General features: G+C 37.4%; 2 protein-coding genes across 2 annotated transcripts; both read right to left on the bottom strand.

Annotated features, from left to right (window-relative positions):
- Nucleotides 1–9,844: 9,844 nt before the first annotated feature.
- LOC147425684 (uncharacterized) lies at nt 9,845–10,228 on the bottom strand. Its single transcript, XM_086500691.1, has one exon. The coding sequence runs from the start codon at nt 10,226–10,228 to the stop codon at nt 9,845–9,847; it is 384 nt and encodes a 127-aa protein (XP_086356817.1).
- A 5,498-nt stretch (nt 10,229–15,726) lies between these two features.
- Nucleotides 15,727–16,515, bottom strand: LOC147425685 (uncharacterized). Its single transcript, XM_086500099.1, has one exon. It carries the CDS (start codon nt 16,513–16,515, stop codon nt 15,727–15,729), a length of 789 nt encoding a protein of 262 aa, XP_086356225.1.
- Between the last annotated feature and the right edge of the window lie 5,282 nt (nt 16,516–21,797).

A 21,797-nucleotide genomic window follows, 5' to 3' on the forward strand; every position in this document is an offset into this window, starting at 1 on the left:
GATTTTATGTACTTGAATTCGAGTTTTGTAGGTGGAGGAATTTATCCTAAGGAGTTTGTGAACTTAATTGTACCACAAATGGTGATTGTTGTGCTTTTTTAGACCTTAAGATTTTTCGGACTCCCTTGAATACAAATACCATAATGGTGATACTACAAAAAAAAAACCCTAATTCAAGCACCTTAAATGTTGCCACACTAAAACCAAGCAAAACAACAAAGTGCAAAGCTTGAGCACCTCTAATCAAGGAAGGTGACACTATGCCCCTTCATCTTCCGTTTCATGACAAGGTTTCCAAGGACGTAGCTTGAATAAGCTAGATATACATGGCATACTAGCATAACTTAACCTCAGTGATGCGCAACCTGTTTTAAGTCTCGGATGCATTTGTCAAATTTTTTTCGTCAGCATCTTCTTGTAAAAGTGGATGTTCACCGAGTAAAATTTTGGATGATTGTAAATCATTCTCTCTAGGGAAGAGAAAAGCTCATCATAGTAGTTGTGTGCAATTAAATCTACTTTTGCATCTACATGGAATTCCAACTATTTAATCTTTGGATATACGAAAACTTGCAATGCTTGGGCCTAATCCCTTTAGTGCACTATGCACTATCTCCTCCAAATGGCTCAACTCTCATTCTCTTTGATGCGATAGAGCGTTGAGACACCAACGACGAGGAGTTTTGTTCGATTATGCTCTTTATGTTCGAAAAAGTTTGTAAGTCTTGAGTATCACACCCTTCTCGAGTTCTGAACTTTTGATCACGTTAGAGCTTTCTTTCTCCATATTTTTGGTGATGACCTATCCCTACACACATTCCTCTCCCAACCATGATACATGTTTGATGCCCATTTCCTTAATTATTAGGATGGAGTCAGTTATCAGCGCCACACACTCCACATGATATGTTTCTATTGGGCCCATGGTTCATATTCAAGGATGATAATGAAATATATCTATCTCTTCCCCCCCCCCCCCCCCCCCCCCCCCAAAACACACACACACACACAAGTGCACAAAGTACTTGTGCTAGTACTCTACTATTTTGATTTAAAAATCAAGTTTTACTCCAAAGTTCTAAAGTTTGAACTAAGTAGGACTATATTAATCTCATAATATTAAGATTTTGGCATCATGGATAACAATTGATAGGCTTTATGACACCTATAATACGTATTGAAAGCTAGAATTTTTATTTATTTATTGCTAAATGAATGTAAGTCAGAGTTCTATTCTTGCTTAAACATACTTAGGTTTGGTGCAATACTACCATTTAAAGATAAGGACTTAGTTCATCTATATACTTACTTCTTTTCCTTTTGTATAGAACAATTGGAATGAATATTCATTTTGACTAAATTGAACAAAAATACTTTGAATACAAAACTTTTGTGCAAATACTTTTTGTTTGGAGCTAGTTGTCTTTTGAACACGTCGCTCTTTTGTATCGAAATAGTGAATTAAAAATAGCAATACACACACAGTGCAAACACAAGGTTCTTCGAGACAATTGGATGGGATGAGACACTAGCGTTGGGGTACATTGTTTATGGTATGTAAATAAAGTGTTAGGCCAAAGGAAAACTTAGTAGAAGTATGAAATGGTATGCATGCGGATCAGAAATGGTGCAAATATTTATACCTATGTGTCGGAAGAGGGCCTATAACTCAGGTGCGCATTGCGTACTATAGCGATATGTATAGATGTAATTTTCTTTGAGCTCGGTGTAATTGGATGATGATGAATAACAATATTATTCCTGTGTTTATTAGTCTTTGTACATTACCTGTCGGCAATGAAGTGTTTGTTTTAATGTTCTCTTTAGTATATTGTTCGCGGATAACGCTTTGGCGACCAGGATCAACCATGGATTGGTGGTACTTACGGAGTTCGGGTTCATGGCACTGCCCATTGAGGCACGGTGGATACCATGTTTTGACAAACAAGGTCTCATGGTCCATCTCTTTGTTTAGGCCATAACTTACAAGAGAGAAAACTGAAAACCACTTTGCTACCATATATATGAGCCCAAAACTTGTTTGTGCATACATTTTTCATCTTGCATACATCATGAATCATGCTGTCAAATTTTTCCTCTTTCAACACTTGGCTATACTCCACTTTGATCATGCACTCCTTCAAAGCATTTAAATCCACAAGAGAGCATTTACATTTTTGACTTGCCCTTCAAGTTGCATCAAATGTGCGGTTTGCATCTCAAGTGTCGTGACTCCATTTTAGATGCTCATTCTCAATAGCAAGGAACCTTAGCATGCCATAATCATGGTTTTTTTTTGTAGTTGATGGAGTGGTTGTGTTTCTATCTCCATCAAAAGATTTTGGATCATTTGCTACAATGTTTGTGGACTTTGTAGCAGAAGAAGAACCCTTGCAAGTGCCAGAAGACATTGCATGTAAAACAAGGGACAAGAGTCAACTTCTAGGAATCTATTACCTTTAAAAATTCTATAGCAAATAATCCTTCCATTGCTCAATTTAAAATAAATAAATTACATCAATGTCTAGAGACCATCGTGCTATTTGATTGAGGCTACAGATCACCCAAATTGGAGTTTAAATGAAGAAGTTATTATCAAATAGTGAACTATTGAGAGGTCCCCAACACCTGCCAACTCTCAAGTCCTGATGGGATCCTTGATAGGTCTCTAGGCCTAATAAAAAACTAAAGTCTCTAAGTAAGAAAAATCAAGGGAATAGACCCTTACCATTTGCAATGGCTTGGGACTATAGCCCTAGAGGAAGACCTAGTCTTGTCTAGCAAGAAAAAAGGGATAAAAATTTGAAAGGCTTACTTTTTTGGACATATAACCTCTGCACATGTGCTATGGAATCCTCTTCCAACGCTTTTTTCCCTCTACATGAATGCGGGCACAACCACTGGTAGACTTCTCTTCGACTGAAGAAATTTACTAGACATTAATGCACAGGGATGGCCAACTAATTGGATCCACCCGTCCATGATCGATAGTGTTAGTCAATCTCCACTTACCACCCCACACTTACACATGATTTTTAATTTTCTAATTGCTACCACATTCTTTTGACAATTGAAATAATGGTTCCTTTTAGTTTTAGATAACAGTGATTTCTTAAAGTAAGTGTTGAAAATAGCATTGAAAAGCATTCTTTATCAAACAAATAATTTTAAACTTAGGACAAGCTATTGTCACCCAATACAGTGACCATAATAACCATGATTAGTACCCATTCCTTATTCATAATCTAAGGTGGAAAATTATCACCCGAAAGTTTGGGGAGCCCATATGCCAAATCGGTTGCACATCCAATCGGGCAGCTCCCCTAGGATAAGAAAATGGTATCCTAACTTATCTGGAAACATCAAGACATGAATGGAGTAGAGACTTATCGTTCATGGGGTGGCCGACTTAGAAGTGGCTGAGAGCCATCCTTATTCATCACTTGAAGTGAAAATATACTAAGGAATCAGAGGTGTCTTGAGACAAGTGGTCTTAAGGATGATCAATCAGATCTTTCCTAGTTCAGTCAGATTAACCAAAACATTTCTTTCGTAGTATAATAGAAAAATGCATGATGTTTCTTGGAAGGTATCCTTTTGTTCTCAGCTAATTTAATATTTCATAAGTACCTATCTACTTCTTAATGGTTGCAATGTTATAACTTAAAAATGACTCAGGCTATTTAATAAACTTAATTCATAACCAAAAATCCACCTAGGACTAGTTCAAAATCTGTTGAGTCTCAGGGGCACGAACACTCTCGTTCGTTGGAATGTAAACTTAGACTGGCCTCATGGTCGTGAGTTGCCTTGGCCCTCTTGGTGGTGGTATCATCCTCCATCTGTTGCTTTGTACGAGTTCTTTTTGGAGCCATATTCTTTATCCTTATAAAAGGATGCTTAACTATTAGGTAAAGTATCAATAATTCTCAATTTTACCACAATAATTTTCACAACATATTTTAATCAATTACATCATTCAAATTTTTCTAGATTCTAGCCTTTCATTGGACTTATGGTATTATAGGTAATTTCTTTTTGTGAAATTTTAGTATCATAGGGTCTCAATTCCTTAATTTAGCTATAGGAATTCTCACATAATTCCAAGAGTTTATCTATTGATTTTCTCCTTTGACTTATACTACAAAATAGTGACATTTTGACAAGGTAATTTTCTAAGCTAAATATATAAGCACGATATTTTTATTCTATAGTCTTCATGGTGTAATTAAACTCTGATAGTTATCGTTTCACATCATCACGGTCCATGTTCATAACTTGAAAATCAAGGGTCATCGTTATGATCTTGAAAAATAAGCTCAACCCCTTGAACTACCGTGTCCCATACTTCTTTATCATTTCCATACATCTGTTCTACCACATACTTGTGGGAGCAAGGAGTCTATGTAAGCTTCAATTTCTTGACTAGCTTATAGTTCAGGAAGTTATGAGTTGCAACATCATCCACTAAAATATGAACACGTTGTCCGTTAGTAGTGCCATGCATGTGAATCAACTCGTGGGGGCCAAAGGTGGGCTGTCACATTGACGCAGGCACACAACACTTGTGCTTTTCTTCCATATGAAGAACCTCTACAAGACAATATTTAGGAGATAAATCTAATGTGAGGTGTTTCATCGTGTGCATGGTCTTTTCTTTGCCTTGCAAAAGAGGACAGTCCTTCTTGTTAGCTGGTCCGAAAGACATTTGAAACACAAATTGTGTTTCTTTGCACACTCAAAATTGACAGTGGTGAGAGACCCATGTAGAGTATCTCATGATTGCTTAGGCTTCTTAGTCTCTTGAGGGTGCGGAGAGGTAGATTGTCTCTTGTTCCTCTTGGAATGTGTAGGAGATCTACCTCACCATTAGCCATATTGCTCTTAGCAAAAGTATTCTTAGAGAAGGGAACGTTTCCCTTCCTCTCTTGGTCATCATAATACGTTTGGACATGAGCAATGGCTTCTTCCAAAGTTTTTGGATGTTGGCTATTGACATGAAGATGATAGTCTTTGTCAAGGCCCCTATTGAAACCCCGTATCTTTTGGAATTCATCTAAACCTTCTAGTTTTAATATGATTTCTTGACACTTAGAAAGATACTGAGTGAGAGAGATGCCAGACATGCGGCATGCATCCCATGCTAGCCAATTCTTATCTTCTTCATTGGAGTCCAAAAACTCTTTGGAGAAAGAAGCTTGAAACACAGTCCAAGACTGAGGATGAGCATCTATTGGAAATTTCATCCACCACTTATAGGCCTTGCCTTTAAGAGATAGATTTGTGACGGTCGCCTTCCAAGTCTTCTTAATAATGTTCAAATAACCCAATGCCCCCCTAATTAACCTAGACGTGCACTAATTTTCCATATATTTGCGGCTTTCAAGCTCATTTTAACTAATTTCTGATTATGCGTTCGTATTTTAGTTAATCTGCTAAATTTTCGTAGTCCAACATTTATATCAATTTCCCACTTATACGTTCTCGAGTCTACTAAAACTAACAGTAAAACACACAATAATGCATTTCAAATTTCACTATTACAAATGTTTCTTTCTTACCACCACTAATCACTTATTTTCAATGACACTTCTTTATCACAACCACAGATCCGAGATTCACTTTCAAATTGACATATAAACTTAACAAATAATAAAATCTTGCTATTTTGCACAGTCAAATTGACTCTCACTTGCCCATACACTCACTTTTTGACAACACAGATAGTTGAATATTGAAATAATTGCATTCAAAATGATTTATTTTTGACAAATTGTTCCCTTCTCCCCATCCAATGCTTTTAATATAGAAGATTTTCTGACAGACACTCACAATGATGCAATGAAATGATTTGAGTACACTATTCAAGAATTCACAGTCATATTTTCCATTTTTTATACTTTAATTTCCTATCCTTTCTCTCTCTCGAATTTTCTGTAGCAATTTTTCTCTACACACACACACACACACACACACACACACACACACAGAATTTCAGCATATATACATGTGATTTATTTTCCATACACACAATCATAATCATTCATTTTCAATCCTATTCTCCCTATTTCCAATTCTTCTTCACTCAAACAGTGATAGACCATCCACATGATTCAATTTAACAATAATTAGTTTCCATTTTTTCATGCTTTCAATAAACGACATTTAGATAAGGATTCTTTCTCTAAATTATGTTTATAATTCACTATAGCATGCACAATAACAAATTGCAATTTAGCATACCTTTTCAATGGTCTTATTCTTCCAATTGATTTCCCTCTCTCCTCTATTAGCAAGGATGTTAACATCAATTCTTCTTCTCTCTTCCGTTTTTCCGCTTTCTCTCTCTTCTTCGCTTTGCAGGCAGTCACTCTCTCTCTCCTCTCAATTCTTCACACACATTCACTCTCTAGAGAACAGTGTTCTGCTTCTCTCTCAATCTCTCATTCTTTCCCTCTTCCTCACTTCAATTCTTACTCTCTCTCTACTTCTTCTCTCCCATTTTTCTTTCTCTTTTTTTAATTTTCTCTCTCTTCCTAAGTTCTTCTACACACACACACACACACACACACACACACACACACACACACACACATAGTGTAATACACACACAATCAGCCTTACATTAACTTACACAAAGTTTCAAGCAAGGAAGAACATCAATAGATACACACAGTCAAGCAATTCTATTTTCGCTCTCTTCTAATCTCTCTCTAACTCTCCAACTAACGCTTTTCTGCTTCTCTCTCTATAATTCCTCATACACACAGTCATGCTTTGAAGTAAAGGCTTACAATAACACACACACACACACACACACACACACACACACACACACATTATTTATCATGCAAGAATGCACACAATCAAGCAAGAAAGGAAGCAATTTTTGTTTTCTCTCTCCTATTTCTCTCTCTAGATTTCCCACCTTTTTTCTCTCTCTCTCTCTCTCTCCTTCTTCCTGCAGCACTACACTAATATGCAAGCAAGAAAACAAATACACAGAGTCTGCTCTCAAGCAAAACGACACACTCTGAGAACGTTTTCTCTCTCTCCTACTCTCTCTCTCTCTCTCTCTTAACTGATAACGTTTCTTCTCTCTCTATCTCTCTCTTGCCTGTAGCGCTAACACACACACTCACCCTCTGGCAAGAAAGAACACTTTTCCAACTTCCTCTCCTGGCTTGCGACCCCTCACATTTCCAGGCGACCCCACCTTCCAACTAACGGTGCCGTTTTTCATTAGAAGCCCAAAAATGAATTTTTTTAATTAAACTTTTTATATGTTTCATAAACCTCATTCTCACCTTTACTCTCAAATGAATTCTTTTCTCCTCTAAGGAACAACCCTATAAGGATCCAATCAAAAATCTGTCTGGCAACTCCTGAACTCAATACACTTCTTACCCATTCGTAGGCATCGTAAGTAAAACCACAGGACTTCTGAAATCTAGACCGGCTAGCTCGAACTCATGACTTTTCTCACTTGATCACTTATACTCAGCAGATAATAACTCTCTCTCTTCCATTTACTCTCATGTCCACCAAAATAGTCCTCAAAAGGTAACATTTTAACGTTATAAGGATCATCGTAAAAGATAAGTTTTAAGGTCAAAACCTCATCACTATCCTTTCACTCAGACTCGACAGACACGGTGACTCATTTATCCCGCCAAATTGGCCATAAAAAGAAGAATTTTCTTGTCATAAAACAACTATAAGTAACCTTAAAAATTCCATTCTGACTAATCTCGAGCTCGCAACCCCATTGCGGTCACTAACACCTATGAAATTTTGGAGTTTCTTTTGGACCAAGCTTAAAATCTAGCTAGTATCTGATCATTTAGTCGGCTAAACTTAGGCCAGGAACTCATTTAAAATTGATAATTTCCTATTAAAATCATACTGGAATGCCTAATGGCCATGGTTTGAATTTAAAGTCGCTAACCTAACTATCAACAAACTCCCTAAAGCTGACTCCAGTCATCAAGTAATTAACTACTTTAGGTAAAAACATATAAGCTTGCAGTTATAAAAGTTGATAAAACTTAGCACTAATGCATTCATTATGGCAATCATTAACATGCTAATGCACCTAACGTGCACATGCAAATCCCCAAGTTACCCCAGTTTTGGTACAAAATGTAAAAATATCCTGGTGTCTACATTCCTCCCCTACTGAAACGTGAAGTCATCCTCGACGAAATGTCTTCTACACTAGAATGAACTTCTTAACTGTTGCAACTCCCCAGCTACATTTCAAAGCAACTTTTGAAAAATAACACTCTCCCTTCCTTAACTGCGAATGTCCTCGTGAGCATAAAGTCTGAAATACATTACACTAACACCAGTAGTCTGTCCATTCTTACGTATTTTAAAACAAGAACTAGATTTGTTTCAACAATAAAACCATTAATCAATCAGCCAGTAACAACTTGGTGACAAATTAATAAACACTAGACATAGTTATATAAACATGTTAAACCCCAGGAAACATATATACCCTCACTAACTAGCATTTATAAAGATTTAAAAATCACAAACCTAAACCTCACCAATAGCAACTAAAATTAATAATAAGGTGACTAGTTAATGGAATAACTATAAACCACCCTAGGCAAGACCATAAATTTATTACTGTTTAATAGCAAGAACAACCCCCTCCATGGCGCTAGAGCTCTATAGAGGTAAACCAATTAACCCATATATTATAAAAAATATATAGTATTCACATCTAAGTGGAAGTCATTGCCTTTAATTTAGGTTCCCTTCTTTTGAATTCCCAAGTATTTAGTGGTTTTTTTTTCATGCATTCTTTTTCTTGTTTTTGTTTTTATTTTTATTTTTAGCAAGTCATGTCGGACTTGATTGGTTTTTTTATTTTATTTATTTCTCACACATTCCACTCTCACTACTGCGTCGAGCAGGAATTATTAGCACTTACACTTCCACCCCGTACAAAACCTGGCTACGGCTCGTGGCTCTGTCACTAGAGACAAAGTGGACCCACCCGCCTACCAAACTTATACGGCGACGATCACACAACATATAAATAAAAGTTTTGTTTTATTCTCCCCTTGGCTCATACTAGTGTAAATTAACTAGCATATCGCCCATAATCTAGAGTTAAAGGTCTATACTCCCAACCATAGAGACCTATGTCACTTCTAGGGATTGTTAGATCACCATTAAGAGCATAAATATATTGCCCAAAACTAGTTTAGATAAAGTGACCCTATTAAATAATCACCTTAACTACCTCTCTCAGCCACTAACAGCTTGGTCACCGATCGATGATTGCTAAGTCTAGATAAAGGAAAGTTAGAAAGAATATATAAACCCCCTAAGCTAACAAGTTTAATATGACTATGAATAGTGTGGTATTAACTTGTAACTGACACATCTATTACAACAAGCATAAGAACTAAAAAAGAAGAAAAAAATAAAGATTATAGTTTAGAAGTAAACCACCCGTTTAATCTGCTTGAAAATGCTCCACTTTAGAACTACATCCCCAAATATAGCTTTGACAATCAGCTCCAATTTGTAACAGGTGTATTCTTCATACAAAATTCCTCGGTTCTACAAAAAGATTAGACTACACTCCCCCTAAAGGAATGTAGGTATCCTACTCCTAATTTTTATGGGTTTTTGTTTTATTTGTTTTGTTTTGGTGATTTTGTTTCTGTTGTTTTTTTTTTAGTGTTTTGTTTTGAATAAAACAAAAAATCAAACATAAAAGGAAACATTTCTTTTTAAATTTTTGTGGAATTTTTTATGTGTTTGTTTTTTTTTGGTGATTTTGTTTTGTTGTTTTTGTTTTTTGTTTTTTTAAAGCCTCTCGCTACATATGATGGAATAGTGTAGGTGCATTGGCAAAGCCAAAAGGTGCTGATATAATCGGTAAACCCAAGGGTACCCCCTCATCCTCATCATCAAGAGTAATAAACTCCAAATTTTCTATGGGGTCTACCATGATATCCTCATCTAAGACAGGAAACATCCCCATAAATGCGATAGGGTCATTCTCACAAAAATACTCGAAAAGTGCAATAAAAAAACGTAAATAATCCCAGTCATGCACTTCTAAGTCAAAACCCATGGCCCACCATCGTAATAGCCATTCTACCTCATGTATATCATCAATCATGCACACAACAGTCTCTATGCCCAACCCACGAATGAAAGGTCTAAACACAGTAAACAAATAATCTATAGAAGTATCCATGCCTCACCAAATGTGGATGGAATAGAAAAACTGTGATGATGAATGGGGTGATAATCCCTGCTATAGAATAACCATTGTTAACACTCATTCTAAAGCAAGAAAGAAATAAACAAACTGCTACTACAACTAATTTTTTTCTGTTTTTGTTGTTTTTTTTATAATAATGGTTTTATCCTTATGTTGTTAAAAAAAAAAATAGAGAATTAAGTGAAATAATGTTTCAGTCTCAGAACATTGACTTTAAAAGGATTTAAAGCTTCGTCAATGTCCTGAACTAACAAGGACCCATTAGTGAAGGTCCGAAGTACTTTAAAAGGACCTAACCATCGTATCTGTAGATTCCCACGAAATTTATAATAACGACTATCATAAATTAAAACCTTATCGTCTTTTTGAAATTTCCAAACTTTAATATGGAGATCATTCCAAGCTTTACGTCACTTTTGCATAGCCTCAAGACTTTGTAAGGCTAGCAAGTGCATCTTGTCGAGTTTGGTCAAGGTAAACAGCCTCTCTTTTAAAGATTCCTCTTCACCAAGCCTCGTAGATAAGGCAACCCTTAAGGTTGGAATCTCCTTATTGGAAATATGGCTTCATCACTATAAACTAAAGTGAAGGGTGTATTTTGGGTTATTACCTTAAAAGTGGTGTGATAAGCCCATAATGCTTCAGGTAATCGTTCATCCCAATCACAGCGATTATCAGCTACCGTTTTTGTTAAAATGTTACCAGAATTCTATTGGTAACTTCCACTTACCCATTTGCACGTGGATAATAAGGTGTAGACTTTCGAAGTTTAATTTTATATAGCTCGATCAATCATAATAGTGTCATTAAGGAAATGAGATCCTCGATCACTAACCAACTCTAATGGAACACCAAATCTTGTAATGATATCCTCATAGAGGAACTTGGCCACATCTAAGGCTCTATCCGTTTTCAGAGGTTTAGCCTCAACCCACTTGGTAACATAGTCTGTACAGACCAAAATATATTGATTAGAACGATATTGGGATGGAGGATCTATGGGTCCTACAAAATCTATTCTCATAGAGGAACTTGGCCACATCTAAGGCTCTATCAGTTTTCAGAGGTTTAGCCTCAACCCACTTGGTAACATAGTCTGTACAGACCAAAATATATTGATTAGAACGATATTGGGATGGAGGATCTATGGGTCCTACAAAATCTATTCCCCATTTCTCAAATGTCTTCAAAGCTAGTATTGGTGTTAACGGTGTTGCATATTGAGCAGTGGGTCGACCAACTCGCTGACATTTATCACACTTTTTACAATGTGTAAAGGAGTCCTTATAAACAATCGGCCACCAATATCCTGCCATCAATACTTTCCTTGCAGTTAATTCCCCTGCAAAATGGGCTCCACAAGGCTCATCATGTAATGCCTTTAAAACTTGATAATGTCATCCTCTCTTAAGCATCGTCTATAGATTTTTTCACGAGGAAAATAACGATACAAGAAACCCCCCATCAATGAATAATGACGGGCTTGAAGAAGTAGTTTCTTCTTTTCATGCTTAGTCGCTTTATGAGGATATTTGAACTTGCTAAGAAAGTTAGCTATGTCGGCATACCAAGGTAACTCACTTTCGACCATAAACAGGTTAGCATCGGGTAAATCATCATCAACTCCCCTCTCTACATCATCTAAGTAATCTAGAAAGATGATCAGCTAACACATGTGACTTGCATGGTCGTACAACTACTTTAAAGTCAAACTCTTGTAAAAGTAACATCCATCGGATCACTCTTCCAAAAATCTCTGGTTTATTTAACAAGTATTTCAATGCGGCATGATCCACATAAAATACAAAATGATTTCCCAATAGATACTGTTGAAATTTATCAACAGAGAAAACCATAGACATGCATTCTTTTTCAGTTGTACTGTAATTATGCTCAGGGTAACTTAAGACCCTATTAGCATAATATATTGGATGGTCAACTTTCTTATCATCAGCCTGACACAACACAGACCCAACTGTTGTATGTGATGCATCAACATGGATATGAAATTCTTTTGTCCAATTAGGACTCACTAGAATCGACGCTTTTATCAACCGGTCTTTAATGTCTTCAAATGCAACTTGACATTTTTCAGTCCACACATAACCTATATCCTTTTTAAGCAAATTTGTCAGAGGTCCCACAATTGAAGCAAAGTTCAAAATGGACCTCCTATAGTAATTTGCATGCCCTAGAAATCCTCGCAGTTGACAAAGATTTTGAGGTACTGGCAAATCTTTGATTTTACAAACCTTACTCTCATCAACCGTATTGCCATCCCGAGAGACAACATGACCTAATAGTACTCCTTTGGTTATCCCAAAGACACACTTCTCAGGGTTTAAAGAAATGCCCATTTCAATGCTACGTTCTCAGGCATATCCTCTTCAGTTCCTTGCACTCAAAAATCATCTAAGAAAATCTCCATCCACTTTTGCAAGAAATCCTGATAAGCTGCAATCATAACACATTAGAATGTGGCCGGGGAATTACATAGCCCAAATGGCATAACTCGATAAGCAAATGTTCCCTATTCAGTAGTTAAAGTAGTTTTTGACTGATCATCTTCATGTATTTGAATTTGATTATAGCCACTGAATCCATCCATAAAGGAATAAAGGGCATACCCGGCAACACGATCTAAAACTTGATCGGTAAAGGGCAAAGGGAAATGATCTTTCTTAGTTTTCCCATTGAGTTTTCTATAATCTACACAAGTACGAATTTTCTTATTTTCTTGGGTACTACCACAATTGGGGAAACCCAATCACTATAAGCAACCGCATAAATAAATCCCACCTCCAAGAATTTCATTAATTTTGCCTTAACCAATTTAGCATAAACAGGATTGGTTCAACGGTGACATTGACAAATAGGTCTAGCCCCAAGTTCTAAGTCGATATAGTGTTGACATAGCTCAGGCTTGACTCCTAGTAGGTCTTTATACGACCATGCAAAAGCATGTTGATACTTTGTAAGTACTTCTTTGAAATGATCCAACACTTCTCCTTTTAATTGTCTTCCCAATGTCAAAAATTTTCCTTCTGACACTTCCCATTGAACAGTTAAATTATCTTTTGATAATACAAAGGAAGATTGTGTATGTGACATAGCCCTGATTATAGGATGTTTGTCCTCCTTATAAACAACATTTTCAAGTAGGTTGTGTTTATTTATAAGAGATTTAGACTCTTCATTTTTAGTCTCCGTATCACTCACAACAGCCACAGATTGTGTCCCACAATAGGGTACAATCGCAGTTTCACTACTCTTTGTTGACAAGTCCTCAATATTTACCATATAGGTATCAAGTGTTACTTCAGTCATAAAAGAGCCCTCCATTTGGAATACAGGGACATCAATAATCCCATATTCTTCTGATTGTTCTTCCATATCTTCTTGTTTTTAATAATCTTCCCATTGCTTCAATAATTCTTTGCTATGCTTAGCCTCTAAAATAGCCTGCCCTTTTTCTTTTTCTAGTCGGGACATCCTTTGTAGCACTTGAGCCATAGCTTCGTCTGCTAACTCACGCCCTTTAATAATTGTTCCCAAATAGCGTTTACTTCTACTAATGCACTGGATTTTCCTTCAGGCTTATCCATATCCTCTAAGTCATCCTCCAAGGTTATATTAAAACAATTTGCCAAACACTCATCTGAGGTGGACATCCATTGTGCAATGTCCTTATCAGAATCATAACCCGAAGAATAATGAACTTCATATTCACCCATTCCTAGGTGACGGGCATAATTACCAACACTCTCTGAAGTGGAGATTCTCCCAGTGGAATCATCCTCTATCCGCATATGGTAACCATTGTGCAGAAATCGAGAATATTTATCCGTATCTAATGAGAAGTGTTGTTTAACTGCTTCTTCATCCTCTGATTTATCGCCACTATAATCTATGTTGTCTTTCGTTTCTGACACAGTCGACTTTTTATACTCCCTCAAAAACTCCTTAGAGACAACTCGCAATTCTACTCTACCATCGCGAGGACCAATAGTGATCACTCCTTTGTGCCAACTTTGCACACACCTGGCTTGTACAAGCCAAGGTCTTCCTAAAAATATTGGGAAAGAGGCTCCATACGAATGTGGTCGGACTATCAAGTAACTCACATGAAACTCAAGTCCTGCCACTATAGTCTTGATCCCTTGTAAAATCCCTAAAGGTTTTACATGTCGTTGATCAGCCAAGCATAGAATAATGTTCATAGGTTTGTTTTGTCTCAATCCCAACTCCCCCATAGTTTGCTCAGTCATTAAACTGACTGCTGCTCCACCATCTAATTGCACTCCCATCACGCTATGGCTTCCTATTTCCAAGGAAATAGTAGGTGCTTCTAGATCCATAAACTTGAACTCCTTTTTCTTTGACTGGCTTTGCCATTTTAGAGCTTCTTCTCTTCCCTCTCCTACGTACGAGCTTATGATATAATTGTTTCTTACAAAGAGGAGATATATCTACTAAAGTGGTCAAATCCATTGATATTTTGCAATCTTTCATAGAATCCCATAAATTAAAGGTATCTGGTACACTCTTTTTATGAGCTACAGATGTCTGTAACCTTTCTGGAAAAGGTGCTATACTTTTTGTAATTTCTTTCTCTTCTTGTAGCTTAAAAGCAATCGGTGATTCATCAGCAGAATGATCCTCAGACGCTTCTTCAGGAGATTCTACAAACTCTTTTATGAAGATTCATCAACTTTCTTATTCACATTCAGGACAATAAACCCTTTATCATGGTCCATCTTTTCAGATCGAGTAACTACCCCAACCATTATAGGTTCCTTAGCAAAAGTTACTTTCTTTGCTTTTCGTTTACGAGGGAATCCATCCTGCAATTGTTCAACCTCTACTAAATTGGTAGAGGTACTAGGACCCTCATCGACCTTCTGTTTTCCTTTGTCATTTTGCAATGAAGTTACCCGTTTTGGGCATAAATCTTCATAATGACCCGTATCGGAAATTATTCCGTCTAAACGAAGGTCTATATGGAGAATTTCTCCTCATTTGTCCTTGCAACCCTTGTATAGGTGGTATCCCATGCGTGGGTAACCCTTGCCTTTGTTGTTGTAACTACTGTTGATATGTCTCAGGCAATTCCCTTTGCAGAGAAGGTTGTGGTGGTGGACCTATCTCGTAAGTCATATTGCTCCTATCCATAAAGTTATAATTAGTTTGCATAGCCCTTGCTTGACGACGTTCATATGCTTGCTTTACAAAGCAATTGTCTTCCACATGATTGTTTTTTAGACAAAAGGTACAAAACAATGTACGTACTTGGTCTGGCACTACCCTTGATGCAGTTGGACATTCAGTTGCCAAATGGTCGTAAACGTTGCACTTCCCACACCACACATTGGATCTCATTGGAGGTGCACTCATAGACGGGCCTGCTGCTTGTTGAGCTATAGCATATATTTCTTTCGTTTGAGGTCTTAAAGCACTCAGAATTTCTTCTTTTAATTTTCAATTGTGACTATCATCAATTGGACTACCCTCTCTTCTATGAGAGCTGGTGGTGGTGGTGTACCAGTATGCAACATGTATGCTAGAGCTGTCATTATGTATGGATTTGGAGTATAATAAGGAGTTTGATTTGTATTTACCACCACTTGTGGTGGTGTAACTCCATAACCAAATACAGGCTCTTGAGTTCGTGAAATCGGTATAGTGGGAGAAGTAACCATACTAGGTCCACTAAACAATTCTCTTCTCCTCTGTTGGCTTAATTGCACCTCTTCCCAATTTCTAGCTTCTTGTTTAGCAGTTGTTAAGTCTACCGGTCTTCTTAAACTCACATATTGTTGAGCGTTCGGATCTCGCAAGCCATCTACAAGCCTTCGCTTTTGAGTATCCTCATTGGGTGCCGTATTTCCCATCTTTCGTACTATTGTCTCCATCCTTTGGATGTAATGGTGAATGCTTTCGTTGATCCCCTGCTGAAGATAGTCTAATTGTTGAGCGAGTCTATCTTGGAATCCCTGATGGTGAAAATTCTCTAAAAATGTTGTTGTCAGCTCAGGGTAAGTAGCTCTATTTGTTGTTGGTACATTACCATACCAACTGGCAGCTTCATCCTTAAAGGTAGCTGGGAAAATATGTAGTTTTTGATCATTATCTACGATTTTGTTTGCTACACATGTTACTTCAAATTTTTGAAGATGGGAATGAGGGTCTTCATCCCAGAGCCTTGCATATTGTGTAAAGTCTACCAATTGTATCGTAGCTCGTGCTACTGGCACTGCCATTTGATTTAACGGATTTTCAAAGTGTGGGTCTTCCCAAAAATTTAGTACTCGTGGTCTAGGTAAAGCAAATAAATTTCTTAACCCCAAGTCACGACACTGGTCTAAGTTAAACGGTTGGTCAACTATTTCTCTCAGTGGCGTGGGTTGGCCCACTAGCCTACCTTCTCTTAATCCCTCAATAAGAACTCCTGGTACTTGTTCTAAAAGTAACACATTAACGTGCTTGAGTTGATTGGCAAGATCTTGAGAAATGATCTCTTCTTGCCTCTTTCTACGTGCTTCTCTAGCCTTATTATGGTCTCCTCTTCTATTAGAATCTACTCCACTCATACGATGCACACACTCGTGTAGCCCCTATTGATACTAATCCTTCAATGCAGCATACACCACTGCTAGGATTTCATGCTCAATCTTTATATTATCCCCTCCAGTCTCTCTAAGCGACTTTAGTAACTGGTTTACCAAGGGTCGTAAAAGAGGTTTTATTTTGCTCCTATGTGCTACTTTAACAATAATCTGTCTTAGATATTTTCTCTTTATTGTAACCGTTGAACTTGTGTTTTCAATCACACAAGGTGGATGTGGAACACGACAACAGTATCGACAACAATTCCTCCTTCTACTCTCTGTTTGTAGTTGACTTAGTGACCCTACAGAGTTAGTCGACACAATGTTTTGGGGTTCGAAATCCCAAGTTTTATACTCCTGGAGCCACTCAACGTTAGGCCATAGTTTTCCAAGCATACTTTATAGCTACTTGCTTCTACAAAAGCAACTCAGACGCATATTTTTCTTCTAGCTCTAGGATGTTTCTATGCTCTTTAATCATGTAAGGGTCCAACTCTCTAGGAACCCCGCTCCCTAATGCTAAGTACTTTCGAAAATCACTAAATGCTAGCGGCCTTTCTTTTGGAATCGAATACCTTTCACAATGGTATTCCCCACCTGAGTCGAAAGCTATTGTCTTATAGTATATCACGTCCACTAATTTCCAATGGGCGATTAGCTGGATTGCTGCGAATGTATCTAAATGCGTTAAGGGGGTTTTTGCACAGGATCACTAGGTGTGTTAACGATTATTTCTGAGGTCTCTAACTGCTGAGCATCTATGTTTAGGGCCCTTTCTTGTTCAGTGTACTCATGTACACACTCTCCTTCTTACCCTAATACACTACAAAGACAACCTATGTATAGGCCTTTATAAGTGTATTCAACCGCGCTCGTGGCTTTCAAAAGCTTGTCTAAAATTTTCCACTTAATGAGATCAGGCAAATTACTGACCCATTCTAACGACATAGGATTCTTGACTACAGTTGTATTACTTTGAGTATGGAAACTCGAATTATTGAGATTTGATTGACTCTCCCTATCAATTGGGAAGTCCTAAGTGTCTACGGACACTTGTGTACTATATTTGACCTGATTGTCACTCACACAAAACAACCACGGCTCTTTAAGTCCAAGGACCCCACGGGAATGTTTACGTGTGCTCTTGCTCACTAACTTAACTTAAACAGCTCTTTATCTCACTCTAGGTCTCTAGGTCAAACTAGGGAACGATCGGCATGCAAAGTCTATGCACCGGGGTACCCCATAGCTAAAGTAGCTAGCCGAATTCCCGGTGGTGGATGCACCAAATGAGCGTCGCCTTCCGAATCTTCTTAATAACGTTCAAATAACGCAACGGCCCCTTAATTAACCTAGACGTGTACTAATTTTCCATATATTTGCGGCTTTCAAGCTCATTTTAACTAATTTCTGATTATGCGTTCGTATTTTAGTTATCTGCTAAATTTTCGTAGTCCAACAATGCCTGATTTATACCAATTTCCCACCTATACGTTCTCGAGTCTACTAAAACTAACACTAAAACACACAATAATGCACTTCAAATTTCACTGTTACAAACATTTCTTTCTTACCACCACTAATCACTTATTTTCAACGACACTTCTTTATCACAACGACAGATCCCAGATTCACTATCAAATTGACATATAAACTTAACAAATAATAAGATGTTGCTATTTTGCACAGTCAAATTGACTCTCAATTGCCCATACACTCACTTTTTGACAACACGGATAGTTGAATATTGAAATAATTGCATTCAAAATGATTTATTTTTGACAAATTGTTCCCTTCTCCCCATCCAATGCTTTTAATATGGAAGATTTTCTGACAGACGCTCGCAATGATGCAATGAAATGATTTGAGTACACTATCCAAGAATTCACAGTCATATTTTCCAATTTTTATGCTTTAATTTCCTATCTTTTCTCTTTGTAGAATTTTTTGTAGTAATTTTTCTCTGCACACACACACTGAATTTCAGCATACATGTGATTTATTTGCCATACACACAGTCATAATCATTCATTTTCAATCCTATTCTCCCTATTTCCAATTCTTTTTCACTCAAACAGTGATATACCATCCACATGATTCAATTTAACAGTAATTAGTTTCCATTTTTTCATGCTTTCGATAAACGACATTTAGATAAGGATTGTTCCTCTAAATTATGTTTATAATTTATTGTAGCATGCACAATAACAAATTGCAATTTAGCATACCTTTTCAATCTTATTCTTCCAGTTGATTTCCCTCTCTCCTCTATTGGCAAGGATGTTGACAGCAATTCTTCTTCTCTCTTTCGTTTTTCCGCTTTCTCTCTCTTCTTCACTTTGCAGGAAGTCACTCACTCTCCTCTCAATTCTCCACACACATTCACTCTCTAGAGATTAGTGTTCTGCTTCTCTCTCAATCTCTCATTCTTTCCCTCTTCCTCACTTCAATTCTTGCTCTCTCTCTACTTCTTCTCTCCCGTTTTTCTTTCTCTTTTTTTAATTTTCTCTCTCTTCCTAAGTTCTTCTACACACACACACACACACACACACACACACAGTGTAATACACACACAATCAGCCTTACATTAACTTACACAAAGTATCAAGCAAGGAAGAACATCAATAGATACACACAGTCAAGCAATTCTATTCTCGCTCTCTTCTAATCTCTCTCTAACTCTCCAACTAATGCTTTCCTGCTTCTCTTTCTATAATTCCTCATACACATAGTCATGCTTTGGAGTAAAGGCTTACAATAACACACACACACACACACACACACACACACACACACACACACACACATTATTTATCATGCAGGAATGCACACAGTCAAGCAAGAAAGGAAGCAATTTTTGTTTTCTCTCTCCTGTTTCTCTCTCTAGATTTCCCATGTTCTCTCTCTCTCTCTCTCTCTCTCTCTCTCTCTCTCTCTCTCTCTCTCTCTCTCTCTCTCTCTCTTCCTGCAGCGCTACACTAATATGCAAGCAAGAAAACAAATACACACAGTCTGCTCTCAAGCAAAACGACACACACTCTGAGAACGTTTTCTCTTCTCCTACTCTCTCTCTCTCTCTCTTAACTGATAATGTTTCTTCTCTCTCTATCTCTCTCTTGCTTGTAGCGCTAACACACACACTCACCCTCTGGCAAGAAAGAACACTTTTCCAACTTCCTCTCCTGGCTTGCGACCCCTCACACTTCCAGGCGACCCCACCTTCCAACTAACTCGTGTCGTTTTTCATCAGAAGCCGAAAAATGAATTTTTTAAATTAAACTTTCTATATGTTTCATAAACCTCATTCTCGCCTTTACTCTCGAATGAATTCATTTCTTCTCAAAGGAACAATCCTATAAGGATTCAATCAACAATCTGTCTGGCAAGTCTTGAACTCAATACACTTCTTACCCATTCGTCGGCATCGTAAGTAAAATCACCGGACTTTTGAAATCTAGACCGTCTAGTCTTGAACTCATGACTTTTCTCACTTGCTCAATTATACTCGGCAAATAATGACTCTCTCTCTTCTATTTACTCTCGTGTCCACCAAAATATTCCTCAAAAGGTAACATTTTAACGTTATAAGGATCATCATAAAAGATTTTAAAGATCAATTTTGATAAGCTTTAAGGTCAAAACCTCATCACTATCCTTTCACTCGGACTTGACAGACACGGTGACTCTTTTATCCCGCCAAATTGGTCATAAAAGAAGACTTTTCCTGTCATAAAATAGCCATAAGTAACCTTCAAAAATCCATTCCGACTAATCTTGAGCTCGCAACCCCATTGCGGTCACTAACACCTATGAAATTTTGGAGTTTCTTTCAGACCAAGCTTAAAATCTAGCTAGTATCTGATCATTTAGTCGACTAAACTTAGGCTAGGAACTCGTTTAAAATTGATAATTTCCTATTAAACTCAGATTGGAATGCCTAATGGCCATGGTTTGAATTTAAAGTCGCTAACCGAACTATCAGCAAACTCCCTAAAACTGACTCCAATCATCAAGTGATTAGCTACTTTAGGTAAAAACATATCACTCCATTTTTGTAAGAATGTATTGACCGCATCCTTGTTGTTGCGATTACGCTCTTCATCGGTGAAACTTAGGAATGGTGATATTCTTAAGTAATGCATTGCTACCTTTTGCATCTTCTGAAGCACTTTCCTCGTGGACTCCTTGAGTCGTGCGAGCATGGATTCCTTAAACTATGCGAGCTTGGGAGCTCCTTGAGCCGTCTGTGAATTCATAAATTTCATAAGTTATAGCGCAGTAAGATTTGTAACATTTGCATTTAATGCAGAGCATTCAAGTACGCTTTGGTGATTTTTCAAAGTCTTGAAAGCAGCCATATCTATAAGAAAATGAACTCTTAGACCATCATTGTCATGCATATCAGTGTCGATAGGGCCCATGGTAGCCAAATTTTGATGTGCGTGCTCAAAATCAAAAGTGTGTGTAGGTGGGATATCCTTGCCAGCCATGGTAAACACACGCTAATGTAGAGAGAGAAAAAATATCAACTTGTACCTTGTAATGCTTGAAGTCATTGTGTTTTTTATGTTCGGCAACTTTTGCATTGGAGCGATCCTCGCCTTGCAAAAATTGTAGCGCTTCACGTCTTGTTCTTTGTAAGAACACCTTTGTTGATTCTTCACAAAAACGTGTCCTTTTTGTGAAGGCTTTCGTTCACTTGTGAAGCTTCTTTCTTGAAGAAAAATGAATTTTGAAAGAAAACTTGTTTTTCTCTAAGAAGTGAAAAGGAAGGGTAAAACTACTTCCTTGAAGTTTGTAGCTTTCCTTTCCTTGTAGCTTTCTTTGTCAATTAAGTATTCTATCTTTCCTCATTGTATAGAACAAGTTTCAATAGCTTGGATGGTAGGGTGTTGGCCTGTTACCCTTATGGGGTGGGTTTAGCCCTCCTTCAT

Source organism: Adiantum capillus-veneris, chromosome 25, assembly GCF_014529385.1.
Source record: "Adiantum capillus-veneris isolate H3 chromosome 25, ASM1452938v2, whole genome shotgun sequence".
Lineage (NCBI taxonomy): Eukaryota > Viridiplantae > Streptophyta > Polypodiopsida > Polypodiales > Pteridaceae > Adiantum > Adiantum capillus-veneris.

Coding starts and splice junctions, on each gene's coding strand:
- LOC147425684 (XM_086500691.1), bottom strand. CDS start 10,228: ATGGATACTTCTATAGATTATTTGTTTACTGTGTTTAGACCTTTCATT.
- LOC147425685 (XM_086500099.1), bottom strand. CDS start 16,515: ATGGCAGTGCCAGTAGCACGAGCTACGATACAATTGGTAGACTTTACA.